At 30.9% G+C, this 14782-nt stretch overlaps 1 protein-coding gene across 2 annotated transcripts in view; it reads right to left on the bottom strand.

The window, feature by feature from the left end:
* LOC145297766 (uncharacterized) overlaps nt 1-13736 on the bottom strand; it is a 704274-nt gene extending 690538 nt beyond the window's left edge. The window contains exon 1 of one of the 2 annotated variants that reach the window (XM_080144049.1): nt 13375-13736. In XM_080144049.1, coding sequence (XP_080000175.1) covers nt 13375-13425 — 51 coding nt within the window. In that variant the 5' untranslated portion in view covers nt 13426-13736. The remainder of the gene's footprint in view (nt 1-13374) is intronic. The other variant, XM_080144060.1, reaches the window with a different exon arrangement.
* Between the last annotated feature and the right edge of the window lie 1046 nt (nt 13737-14782).

The raw sequence follows: 14782 nt of genomic DNA, 5'->3' as shown, positions 1-14782 counted from the left end.
AATATAACTGATGAAACTCTGTCCCGTGGGGAGGCATTGTAAATAGGTACAATAATATCAGCGAGTCTTCATTTACGCTGAACTTCTTTAGATTACCAACATCAATATATTACATATGAAAGAGTCCGCTGTGGAATTTCCACAGATCACGCTAGTTGTTGTTATTATTATCATCATTATATTATTACGCTTACGTCCGTTATCATGGTCTGCATCCCTAAAAAAAGGGGGAAAAATTGGTGTCGCTGTTGAGGCAAAGCTAATAAAAATAATTTGTCTTTCTTGGCCTTTTTGCTAAGATCAAAGTGTAGTATCTTTCTTCAGGTGCTACATTTCAATTTCTTCTCTCTCTCAGTGGAAGAGAAATCCTTTACGACTAAGACAATTTTTTCTCCACATTAAAAAACGACCCTGGTGTCTAAATCTGTCCCGTGGAGAGACATTGTGAATAGGTACTATGTTTAAAGTAACTAAGTTAAAAAAAGTAACTGGAAAAAGTTATTTCTGATTTAATTACAAAATGCCCTGGAAATGTCACTTCTCATTAATTATAAAATGCCCTGGAAAATGTCCGTTCTGATTATTCTTTTTGTTTACTTGTAAACCAGCTCCCTAAAAGGGGCACTCTAGTCAATAAAAAAAATTGTATACCAAGACCAAAAATAGGGGGGATTTAATCACCGGAATGCTGAAACTGATACTACACTCAGAAATTTATGTTGAAGCAATGGTTGCCTAATATCTAACCGGGTTAATGTTTTTATGTATTACTTTCGAAAAGCTGCTGAAACAGGTTATGATTTAAACATTACTTTATTTCAAGTATATTTTAAGCAGTGGGTTACGGGATATGAAGTCCGCCCCGGAAATTACTCAAACCGTTTACGATTTAAACATTACTTTATTTCATGCATATTTTAACAGTGGGATGGGGGATATTAAATCTGTCCAGAAAATGGGTGAAACCGTTTCCGCGTTACACATTATTTTATTTAATGTATATTTTTAACATTGGGATGGGAAATATGAGGTCGGTTCCGGAAATGGCTGCAACCATTTACGTTTTAGACATTACTTTATTTAATGCATATTTTTAATAGTAGGATGGAAGATAAGAAGTCGGTCCCGGAAATGGCTGAAAAAGGTTACGATTTCTACATTACTTTATTTCATGTATATTTTGAACAATGGAGTGGGGATTATAAGTCAGTTTCAGAAATGGCTGAAACAGTTTACTATTTAGACATTACATTATTTTATGTATATTTTTAGCAGTGGGTTTGGAATATAAAGTCAGTCCAGGAAATGGCTGAAAAAGTTTACGATTAAAAAATTACTTTATTTAATGTATATTTTTAACAGTGGGGTGGCGGACATGAAGTCAGTCCCGGGATTGAATGAGATGTGCAAATATATACTATCAGAAAGCGTCACCCAGTATTGAATGAGATTGGTGGAAAACATATAGTAGCAAAATACCGAGCGTCACCCGGGATCGAATGAGATAGGTGAACGATATATATTAGCAGAATAATGGGGCGTCACCCGGGATTGTATAAGATAGATGAAACATATATACTGTGAGAATACCCAGAATTGATTGATTTGTTTGTAATGAAATAATCAGCCCAGCCAATATATCAAAGCTATTATTTAAGTAAGGGGGGGGGACATAGTGGGCTAAAGTTATGAAAATTATTGCCGAAATTAGTAACATATCTAAGAATTATGAAAAATGATGAAATGTGAGTTAATTGATTGGTGTGTTTGTAATGATATAACAAGCCCAGACAATATACCAAATATATTATATAAGTAGGAGGGAGAGGTATAATGTGGGTTTTTCATTATAAAAATATTGTCGAAATTAGTAACATATCCAGGATTATGAACAAAGATTAAATGTGAGTTAATCGATTATGTGTTTATAATAAAATAATCAGCCCAGGAAATATATCAAAGTAATTATGTTAGTAAGAGAGGGCGATAAGGATGGTTTAAATTATGAAAAATAATTGTCATATCAAAAGTTATGAAAAATGATATTATGTTACTTAATGCATTAGCGTATTTGCAATGAAATAATTAGACCAGACAATATATCAAAGTTATTATTTTAGTAAGTAGAGCGATGATGTGGGTTAAAACGATGAAAAATAATTGTCGACATCTGTAACATATCCAAGAATTATGAAAAATGGCGAAATGTGAGTTAATTGATTGGTGTGTTTGAAATGAAATAATCATCCCAGATAATATATCAAAGTTATTATTTTAGTAGTGGAGGGGTTGATAATGTGGAATAAAAATATTAAAAATAATTGTCGAAATTAGTAACATATCCAAAAATTAAGAAAAATGATGAAGTGTGAGTTAATTGATACTTGTGTTTTTTTATGAAATAATCAGACAAGACAATGTATCAAAGACATTTTTAGTTAGAGAGGGCGACGATGATGGTTTAAATAATAAAAAAAAATTATTGTCGAAATTAGTAACAAATCCAAGAATTACGAAAAATGACGAAATGTGATTTAATTGATTGGTGTGTTTATAATAAAATAATCAGCCTAGACAATATATCAAAGTTATTATATATAAATAAAGGGGAAGGAGATAAGGTGGGCTTAAATTATGAACAATTATTGTCGAAATTAGTAACATATCCAAGAATTACGAAAAAATGATGAAATATTAGTTAATTGATTGGTGTGTTTGTAAGGATATAATCAGCCTAGACAATATATCAAAGTTATTATTTCATAAAGAGGGAAGGGCGAAAATGTGGTTTAAAATTATGAAAAATTATTGTCGAAATAAGTAACATGTTCAAGAATTATGAAAAATGTTAAATGTGATTTCATGCAGTAGTGTGTTTGTAATGAAATAATTTAGCCCAAACAATATTTCAAAGTTAATATTTTATTAAGAAGGGGGCAGTAATGTGGGTATACATTATGAAAAATGATTGTCGAAATTAGTAACATACTGAAGAATTATGAAAAATGATGAAATGGAGATTAATTGATTAGTGTGTTTGTAATGAAATAATCAGCCCAGCAAATGTATCAAAGTTATTATTTTAGTAAGGTTGGGCAACACCGTTGGTTTAAATTATTAACAAAATCTTGTAGAAATTAGTAACCAATCCAAAAATTATGAAAAATGATAAAATGTGAGTTGATTGATGTGTGTGTTTGTAATGAAATAATCAGCCTAGACGATATATCAAAGTTATTATTTTAGTAAGGTGTGCCATATAATTATCAAAAATGATAAAATGTGAGTTAATTGACCGGTGTGTTTGTAATGAAATAATCAGCCCAGGAAATATATCAAAGTTATTATTTTAGTAAGGGGCCAGTACAGTTCTAATAAAAAAAACTAAAATAATATGATTTTGTCTTCATTCATTCTGAACAGAGCGCTCACAGCATGCCCATCAACAATATATTACATATGAAATATGCTGCTGTGAGATTTCCACAGGTCTTGCTAGTTATTATTATTATTATTATTATTATTATTATTATTATTATTATTATTATTATTATTAAATTCGTAGTTAAACTGCTCACTGCAAAACGCAAAAATACCACATACACAACCAAAGGCTGTAAATGACAAAGTTCTCTGTGATTCTCTCTCCTCTGATCTCGAACGCGTGGTTCAGTGGGGGAAGATGTGGCTGGTTACCTTTAATGCATCCAAAACCAAACTCCTATCCTTACATCATCAACGCTCTGATCCCCATCTAGCATCAATTGTGATGGATGGCTCTCGTCTGGGTGAGGCCCCGTGTTTTGACAAGCTTCTGGGTTTGACCTTTACTCCTGATCTGAAATGGAACACGTACATCAAGTCTGTTGCCAAGGTCGCTGGAAAGATGGTGGGATCCTTCTACCGCTCCAGAAGATATCTCACTACTGATGCAATTCTCTATCTATATAAAAGCCAAGTACGGCCAAGGATTAAATACTGTTGCCATATCTGGACAGGAGCTGCTAAAAACAGCCTATCCTGCCTTGACAGAGTACAAAATAGACTTCGTGGCTTAGTGGGGGATGCCCTTTTCTCTACCCTGCAACCTCTCTCCCACAGAAGAGACGTTGCGAGCCTATCCTTGTTTTATCGTTATTTCCATGGCAGGTGTTCGTCTGAACTCCAATCTCTGGTCCCCCCCTCGCCAATCCTTCACGAAAAACACCCGTCTAGCTGAATCCACTGTGAAAAATTTCCCCCACTCTATATCTGTGCCTAAATCAAAATGCGGATTCCATGAACAAAGCTTCTTTCTTAGAACTGAACGCCTGTGGAACTCTGTTCCGTCTGCCTGCTTCCCACCGGACTACAACTTGGATGTGTTCAAGTCCAACGTAAACAAATTCCTAATGAACCGCCCCCTTAAGTAAACACTTCATCAAATCTCCACACTAACATAATGTACTTGCAATAACCCTTATCCCTGAGTGGCTTCCGGGCCTTGATAAGTGGTGATCACTGTGTAAAAAAAAATATATTCTTTCCCTTTCTCTTTATGTCTCTCACCCTCACGAGCCCTCTATATCTCTATCTTACTGTACTCACTCTTTCTTCCTCTCTCTCTCCCTCTCTCTTACTCTTTCTCTCTCTCTCTCTCATTTGTGAATTCTCAGATATCTTACTAAGTCTGATTTTTTTTAACAAAACATATTAACACGCTTCATATGGATGTTAGAAATACTTATTTTTGACATTAGGAATATATCCTCACCTTAACAAGAATTTGTATTTTCTCTTTTTTTATATTATTTTACCATATAAATTTTTAAGATATCAAGGGGCTTTTCTAAAAACACACGCAACCATTCATATATTTGATCATGGGAAACTTGTTGTCACTCTCCTTCCGTTCGCATACCACATGCTGCGTTTCTCTGATTAAAACAGTGCTTATGATAAGCAGGAAAGAGAGAGCGTGACGTAAATGTACGTGTGTCACGTATCGGGCATGTTAGGTAATAACACAACTAAATATGGCGACAACAGGTATGTATAAATGCGGAATAAAAAGGGAGGATGATCTTTATAAAATAAACATTAAAAAATCTTTTTACTTTCTGAGATACAAAAATGTGTCTTTATTACTCTCCATGTGTCTTTCTGTATATATATATATATATATATATATATATATATATATATATATATATATATATATATATACTAGCAAACGTGCCCATCGTTGACTGGGTTCAAAAAAAGCCTACAGAAACTGGACTCTGATTTATGAAAGTATGATAGGTTATGAAAAGGAAGAGTTGTAAAGGGGTAGCTTCGAATTCGGGAGTATCAAAACCAAAGAAAAATATGATGAAAGTAAAAATACAATAGATAAATCCCATAATTTATTATACCATACCTGTTCACACTGAAAAACTTATCACAATATTATGTGGATCTATATTAAAAAAAAACCTTGTTAAACTTTTTGATATAGTTCCATTCTATGAAGGTGAGGCGCGAACGAACACCCCATAATTTTATTATACCATATTTCTTCAAACTGAAACATGATTATCAAAGTATACTTACGCAGATAGATATGAAAAGTCTTAATTAAAGTTTGTGCCTATTTCCATTCTATGGAGGCCTGGCACGAACGCAGACCCCACAATTTTATTATACCATCCATATTTAAGTTAAAACATACTTATCAAAGTATAATCATATACGTTTTTTTTAATTTTTAATTTTTTTATTTCTATACTTTGTGGACCAGTCGCGAACTTTAATGAACCACCGTTCTGCAAGATCAAACATGCCCATTCCTGTGTCTCGATACATCTATCATTATATGTAATCAGTTTTTTTTTTAAATAGTCAACCATATAGGAACCTATTCGTGACCAGACACACAAACACACACACATTCAGCTTTATATTATAGATATGTTAGTAAAACAGTGTAAAAAGAAGTACGGGTTTTTACAAAAATTTTTGGAGAAAGAAAATTCAAAATTAAAATACAAAAACTGAAAAATATAAACAAAAATTATGACTGTGGACTAACTATCTCGATAAAATTGTCTGTACGTGTGTATGTATGAGTGTCTCGGTGTGTACATTTCCCGACCATACTACTCTGTCAATTTTCAGTCTGCGGACTCGATAATTGCCAGAAGGGGGATTGAGATTTGGGGAAATCTATTTAATCGGTTTTCGGTCAGAAATTGTGCTGTCAAGGGATCATAGTTCAACGATTTCGCCTTTAAAAACTCTATCAAACTCCTCCGCCAATTTTGGGGCCAAGCACTATTCTACTTTTGAAGTATATATATATATATATATATATAAATATATATATATATATATATACTTTCTCTGTGTTTTTGCATAAGCAGTCATCTGATGCCATACGAAGTAACTAACTAGCTGACCGAAACATATCCATTATTGTGTGGCATAATATTAAAAAAAGAAATTATATATATATATATATATATATATATTAAAATTCCGAATTAATTGAACAAGATAGTATCTATCTGTCTATTTATGTATCGCCCGCTCTTTCTTTCTCTCTCGCTCTCTCCCTCTCTCTCTTCATAAACAATATATATATATATATATATATATATATATATATATATATATATATATATATATATATATATATATATATTTCAGTTGTCAAGAATTGTAAATGTCAACTGAATTAAAGGAATTAATTATAAGATGGCCAACATCATGAACAAAGGAATATAGTCTTTTGTCTTATATATATATATATATATATATATATATATATATATATATATATATATATGTTCATTAATACACACATTATATATATATATATATATATATATATGTTCATTAATACACACATTATATATATATATATATATATATATATATATATATATATATATATATAGCTTTTAAAATTTGCCAGATCTATTTAAGTTCAATAAAAATGAATTGCACCATCCGAATATAAATATCATTTAAGCAAGTGAAATACCGCAAGTATATTTCAATCATATTCATATAATTTTATTTGATATATAGTGCGTCTTTCACATGTTTCGTTGAATGGCATAGGTAGACCAAACAACTCAGCAGAGACTCACGTAAATCTATAAGAAAAAATGGAGTTATGTGGCGCTCTTATGAGTTGTTTGATCTACCTATGCTATTCAACGAAACACGTGTAAGACATTCGATATTTCAAATAAATGATATGAATGTGATATCAATATACTTGCTATAAAAGAATTGTTTGTAAACATCATATGTGTGTATGCGTGTGCGTGAGTCAGTGTGTGTGTGTATTAATGAACAAACAATTAAAATTTTAATCACGCTAGCAAAACGTTGGTTGAATAATTTGTAATATTTGGCGCATTTACCATTAGCAACTTTGGTATGAATGTTTAATACTAAAATCATTAGTAGTTGTTTTTCATGAATTCATATAGCTTTCATAGTAATGCTAATTGTTCAATAAAAAGAGTTCTTCATAGATAAATGATATAAAACGTCTATTACTATAACTGCATTCACAAAGTCAAATAAAAAAAGTCAGTTTGATACGATCTTCCAGCGTATGAGATTGCAATTATTCTATTTGAAAAATAACGAATGAATATTTTCATCTGCTTTGTTGCTTTTTCTATGACACACATTTCGTATTTATCTGTTCAGTTCTACGAAGAACACATACACACGCATGCACGCCCGTATGCATATACACACACACGCACGCACGCACACACACACAAGCACACACATGCGCACGCACATATATATCAACATAATTATAAAACTAAAATGATCTTGTAACGAGTGTTGTAACCCAACATCCGGTTCATGACTTCCGGTTGCGCATGCGTACATAAACAAATAATTAACGCGATAATAAAAGGTATTGTATTACTGTGTACGTTTTCAGCGTCCCAATTGCTTTTTTTCGCGTTTAACTTATCCAAATAAACAATTATTAATACTTTCTGCATTTTTTACATCGTTCATTTCCGTATTACGTTTAAGTTATTTTAAACCCGTTGACAGGCACAAGAGCATTTTACAACCACGATATAAAAAAATAATATTTTCCATTTTTTCATACACCTTTCTTAAAAAACATTCATATATTTCCTTCTACAAAACCAACATAAATAAATAACCGCGAAAATATGTTTTTTATTTTTAACTTTGCGTTACAAATAAATAATCAGCGCGACAATAAAATAATACAAGTATTGTTTTACTGTGTACGTTTTCAGCGTCCCAATTGGGTTTTTTCCGTGTTTAAATTAAAAGATATATAAAAATTTGAATTTAACTTTAAGTAATATGGAATCTGTCCAGTGCTCATTTACCTATAAGTATTGCAAACCACTTATAATTCAATGGCCGTAAGTATTTTCCAAAAATAAAAAATTATAAACAGAACAACTCATAGAAATCTATCTATATTCTCTTTCCATGTTAAAATACTTTCATAGAATTGTTTCTGTTATGTCACAAAATACTATTTTCTTTACGTCACAAGTGTCACCCCCATACATTAATTCCATAATTAATATTACATACTGACCAAATGGGTCACGCGTAGTCTATTATATATATATATATATATATATATATATATATATATATATACATATATATATAATAGACTACGCGTGACCCAGTATTCAAAGCATATTTTAACTTTATATAGTCCAACGTGTGTGTGTGTATATATATATATATATATATATATATATATATATATATATATATATATATATATATATATATATATATATATATTAATATTAAAATATCCACGGAAAAAAAAACATCGACTAGGATGTTCTAAGGCTTCCAATTCATTTAATTTTTAGATGACGGTTTTTATATATGTCAGAGTTAGACCATATATCACAAGTTTTGTCTTATTAGCTTGTTTTCGAAAAGGTGTAAAAAAAAGGCCGGAAAGTACAATTCAGCATACGCCTTTAGTATTCTTATATCCTATAACCCATCAAACACACTCACACACACACAAACACAGATATATATATATATATATATATACATATATATATACATACATACATATATATATATGTATGTATGTATATATACATATATATATATACATACACATATATATATTTATATATATATATATATGGTTACGTTTATTGAAATACTATTTTCGTTTCGTATATATACATATATATAATGATATATGGATGATACATTGCGTGTATGCATTTTCGGTATTTACTTTAACAGTGTTCAATAGGTTAGCGGAGCTCTGTAGTAGTATGAAAATTTATGTCGAGTAAACTACACTATAGCGTCCATGTTTTAGTCATGGATGTATTGTTTACGATTGTTTTTATAATTAAGTAGTGTTTATTCTAATAAACTATACAATCTGAGTCGTTAAGAATATTACTTTACCTCTCTGATTATTATGCTGGCATTTAACATGATATTTATTGTAGCGGCACTCAATGCATGAGTGTAGCTTTATAGTATTTCGCAGAGTAATATTCTGTTCCTAGCTCTCTCCCTTTATATATATATATATATATATATATATATATATATATATATATATATATATATATATATATATATATATAATCTCCTGGCTTGAAGTAGTTGTCTGTCTTTCCGCACTGATGAGCAGTAATACGGCGAAACAGTAGTGTATAGCGAATAAAAAAATGTATGTGGATGACTATAATGCTCCTCATCTTGGGTAGAGCATATTGGGAAGTGATATACTCACTTCCATTAGCGTATTAAGCGATGCTCTTTGTATAAACAAATCGAGTTTCGGCATTTGGAAATATGTCAAAACATCGATAATTCACTGCCTGCACAGTAGCAACCATATAGCGTAATGGTTAGAAGATTTGACTATCGTTTGGGCGGTCGGGTTTCGATCCTGGTTTCAGATAGTTGCCTGTCTATCCGCACTGATGAGCTGTGATACAACGAAAACGTATTGTATGTGGATGACTATATATATATATATATTGGTGTGTGTGTGTGTGTGAAAAATGAAATTATCTGTTTCTGTGTCTGTCTGCGTACATTTCTCCACACAACTACTCTGTCAATTTTTAGTCGACAGACTCGAGATTTACATAAAGTGTATTGAGATTTGGGAATATCTTTTTAATCGGTTTTCGGCCAGTAGTTTGGCTGTCAGGACGTTAAGATTCAACGATTTGTCCTTTGCAAACTCTAACAAACTCTTCCGCTAATTTTGAGTCTAAACACTTGAAATTTTAGATGAAGGTTATTTGGACATGGATCAAATATTTTAACTTCATTGGATCAAAAAAAAATAACTGTTAAGGCGTCAAAATTGGAGTCAATATTAAAAAATGTCCGTTTTTACCACATTACTCAGCAAATCTTTGGTCTAAACATTTAAAATTTTGCATAAAATGCATTCAAACATAGCGCAAGTTTTTAATCGAGTTTTCGCCTAGAACATGGTTACCAAGAGTTCCAAGTTAAATCGATTCGACCTTTGCGGTCTCTAGCAAACTATTCAGCCAATTAAGGGGTCCAAACAATTGAAATTTTACATAAAGTGTATTCAGACACGGAGCAAGATTTTTCATCAGTTTTTGGGCGAGAATTAAACGCACCCCCAGAAACCAATCTGGAAATTTCTTCGTATCTGCAAGGTACATACAACACCTAGTCTTCCCAAATGATCGCTGGTATGCTCATCGTTACTTACCTTCAGTGAACCGGTGTGTCAACGAGATTATTCTGTATATATATATATATATATATATATATATATATATATAGAACTATACACATATATAATGATATATTAATAAAATGGTATGTATATAATTATATATATATATACATACATACATACATACATATATATATATATATATATATATATATATATATATATAGTTTGATTGTGTTTAGTCTAAGGGAAATTACAAATGCTGAATTACGAATATAAAATTACATATATTTAATTAGGAATAACTCTAGATTGAGACAATCCATACTGTTCTTTGAAAGGCTATATCTATCTATCTATCTATCTATCTATCTATCTATCTATCTATGTCTCTTTCCATTTATATATATATATGTATATATATGTGTGTGTGTGTGTGTGTGTGTGTTTATATATGTTCATATGCGTATATCCCTAGCTATCTTTTTATAAACATACATATATTTATGAGCATATATATCTATTTCAATGAACCTTATTCATTAGTTTGATCTTCCATCGACACACACACCCACCCACCCATACACACACACACACAAACACACACACAAATTTGTCTCTGTCTGTCTGTCTCTGTCTCTCTCTCCTTCTCTCTCTCTCTCTCTCTCTCTCTCTCTCTATATATATATATATATATATATATATATATATATATATATGAAAACCTGTAACACAAATAATATCCATTTTAGCTTGACAATTCCCTACGAGGATTAAAGCCGATATTTCTGTTTAATTTAATTGCCATGGATATATTTTTATAATTTACTACCTACCAAGCACTGTTAAAGTAAATCCTGAATATTTCTATAATATATCATATCCTCTCATAACATTTCATATAGGTACGTAAGGTCGATTTTTGATGTGTGGAGATATTGCTACACACACACGCACGCACACACACACGCATCAAAACCCCTCTCAACTTGGTATATATATATATATATATATATATATATATATATATATATATATATATATATATATATTTATATATATATATATATAACACTAATAATATAAAATAATTACTCCACTAATCGGGATAGAATAATTGATACAATCACGAAATAGCCAAGGAAAAGGGAGAATATATAATGCAACTTCTTTGGTATATTATCTAAATCACTAGCCTTTACGTGTCTTACCATGTTGTTTAACATAACAAACGTCCATTAAATTCTGTAGATCTTATGGGAGGGGATAAAAAGCCAGAGCACTAGATGCGATGCGCACTGTCGCCTACGAAAATGCCTGAACAACCCTGTAAGCATTCCTCGTAAGTAGCGGTACATTAGGCGATTAGCAAAAAAGTAATCCATTCTGAAAGTGAAGGTAAAGCCTGGGAGGGCGAACCGTGTGGAATAAATACGTAACTACAATATAGAAACAAAAAAAAGGGACATTATGACAATGATGGGCATTACAACTTGTAATTATTACTGTATGTAGGATCTCATCTTAATACCGGAAGTGGTGTTATGCTAATTCCAATGGGTTTTTTTTCTTTTTTTTTTTCTCCATCATATTATTATAAAATATGATATTAAAAGTTTAATTGATATATACCGGTAAAATCAAGTCATAAAATAATAAATTACATATGATTCTTATAATAGTACATCACATTCTATAATGGTAATTTTAAAATATCTATTCATGGAAACATTGGATGTAAAGAGCGTCAGTTTTATTAAGTTTTTCAATACGCAAGAACTTGCTAAGAATTTTAACACCAGAAATGATTTTTAGTTAGGCAAGTCAGATGCATTTAACTTCTTGTGACATTAGTAAGCATGGTTACAAAATATTCATTTTATTCTTCGGAACTGTTTTACTATTGACGAACATAAAAATGGCTGATTTCTTACGAAAGTATCTGAATTGTGGTGAATTTGAATTCACCTACAAAATTAGTTTTCGTCGTGAAATAGAATGAAAAATAATTATTTCTTGGAATTTACTTATTTTTTGCATTTGACGAATAATCGACAAATAATAAATAAATGAAAATAATAATGTGCAATTCATGTAGATGCTAAAATTATACATACTTGGCCACACAACATGTGGTCACGTCATTTTGACTTGTCATATATATATATATATATATATATATATATATATATATATATATATATATATATATATATATATATGACTACTTCATTTAATCACATAAACTAATATATGAAGATATCATTTTATACGTAAGTTTTTAGTATTTACTTCAACACTGTTCAATACATAGGTAGTTCAAGGTAGTAAGTTATGAAAATATATATGGCAATTAAGCTACACAGAATATTCTGCATTCCATGCCATGAGAATTCGTCAGGCTTATCCCATATATACATAAACATAAGCCTGACGAATTCTCTCGAGAATGAAATGCGGAATATTCTGTGTAGCATAATTGCCATATATGTTATCATAACTTATATATATATATATATATATATATATATATATATATATATATATATATATATATATATATATATGCTCGTGTGTGTGTGCGTGCATGTATACACACATATGTTATATATATTTAATTTTGTTTATTTTTCTTTTCATTTTAGAATGAACCGACTGACCTTGAAAGGGGGCGCCTCCGAGGTTACACCGTTCTCTAAATTTGATCCCATTTTGACGTTGATCGTGTGCAGGTAAATTATTCCTTATACCACGGATCGCTAGTATATTTTGTAAAACGAAACAAAAAACAAACAAAAAAAAAAGCAAAAAACAAAAAACAAAAACACTTTTCTCCCCGTTCTCTTCTTGTTTTCTTTCTTTTTCTTTCGATCTTAGTTCGAGGACGATGTCTACTACGCTCCGCCTCCTTCTACTCCCTCTAGTTTAATTAATATTATGCAACGATGTATAGCTAGTATGGTTACGTTCGCAATACAAACAAAGACAACGATTACAACTATTCGTATTGTTTCATATATTTTATATGGGAGAGAAATGGTAGTATCTTTTCGAGGAGATCTGATATCTCATTGGAGTTTTTATCTTTATCATTATTAATAGTAATATCGAAGTTCAAATATATATATATATATATATATATATATATATATATATATATATATATATATATATATATATATATATATTATACGACGTTTTCCCCCTCTAGCTCCTTCCTGTTCTTTTTCAGAAACCAAGAAGAGTTAAATTCCGCCAAGTGAGGCTGCATGCACAGTGGTTGCTACATCATCACAGCTGTTCCTACCAGCTTCTCACGGCTACTGACGCCGATTGTGATGATTCCGGCGATGCTAATGTCGATGATGCGGATGCTGATGATAATGATGACGGTGAAATCCCATCACGTCGACAGCGACGGCTAAGACGGAGAACGATGACTACGGCAGTGGCGGCACCCTCCTTAGCTGTGATAGTGACGAACACCGCCATCGCGTCCATCCACACCGTTACGGCCGCCACCACGACCATCGAAATTACGATGAGAAATACTATTAGCGCATTCGTCTATGATGACAACATTGAGAACATGTTGATCCTCCCTTTTTTTTTCGATCAATATTAAGCAATAATGCGATTTTTTACCCCCCCATATATATATATATATATATATATATATATATATATATATATATATATATATATGTATATATATATTTACACATGCATATTACTATTTCATTTAATCACATGAATTAATATAAGAAAGTATAATTTTATGCGCAAATGTTCAGTATTTACTTCAACATTGCTCAATACATAAGTAGAGCTACGTGGTAAGTTATGGAAATATATATAGCAATTAAGCTACAGAGAGTATTCCGCATTTACTTCTCGTGAAAATTCATACGACGAATTCTCACAATAATGAAACGCGGAAGATTCTGTGCAGCTTAATTACCAATTATATTTTCATAGCTTACTATATATATATATATATATATATATATATATATATATATATATATATATATATATATTTGATTGGCAACTCAGTTCATGCGATTT

Source organism: Euprymna scolopes, chromosome 2, assembly GCF_053919585.1.
Source record: "Euprymna scolopes isolate OS-2025 chromosome 2, ASM5391958v1, whole genome shotgun sequence".
In the NCBI taxonomy this organism is placed as follows: Eukaryota; Metazoa; Mollusca; class Cephalopoda; order Sepiida; family Sepiolidae; genus Euprymna; species Euprymna scolopes.
This window is presented reverse-complemented; position numbering and strand designations above follow the sequence as displayed.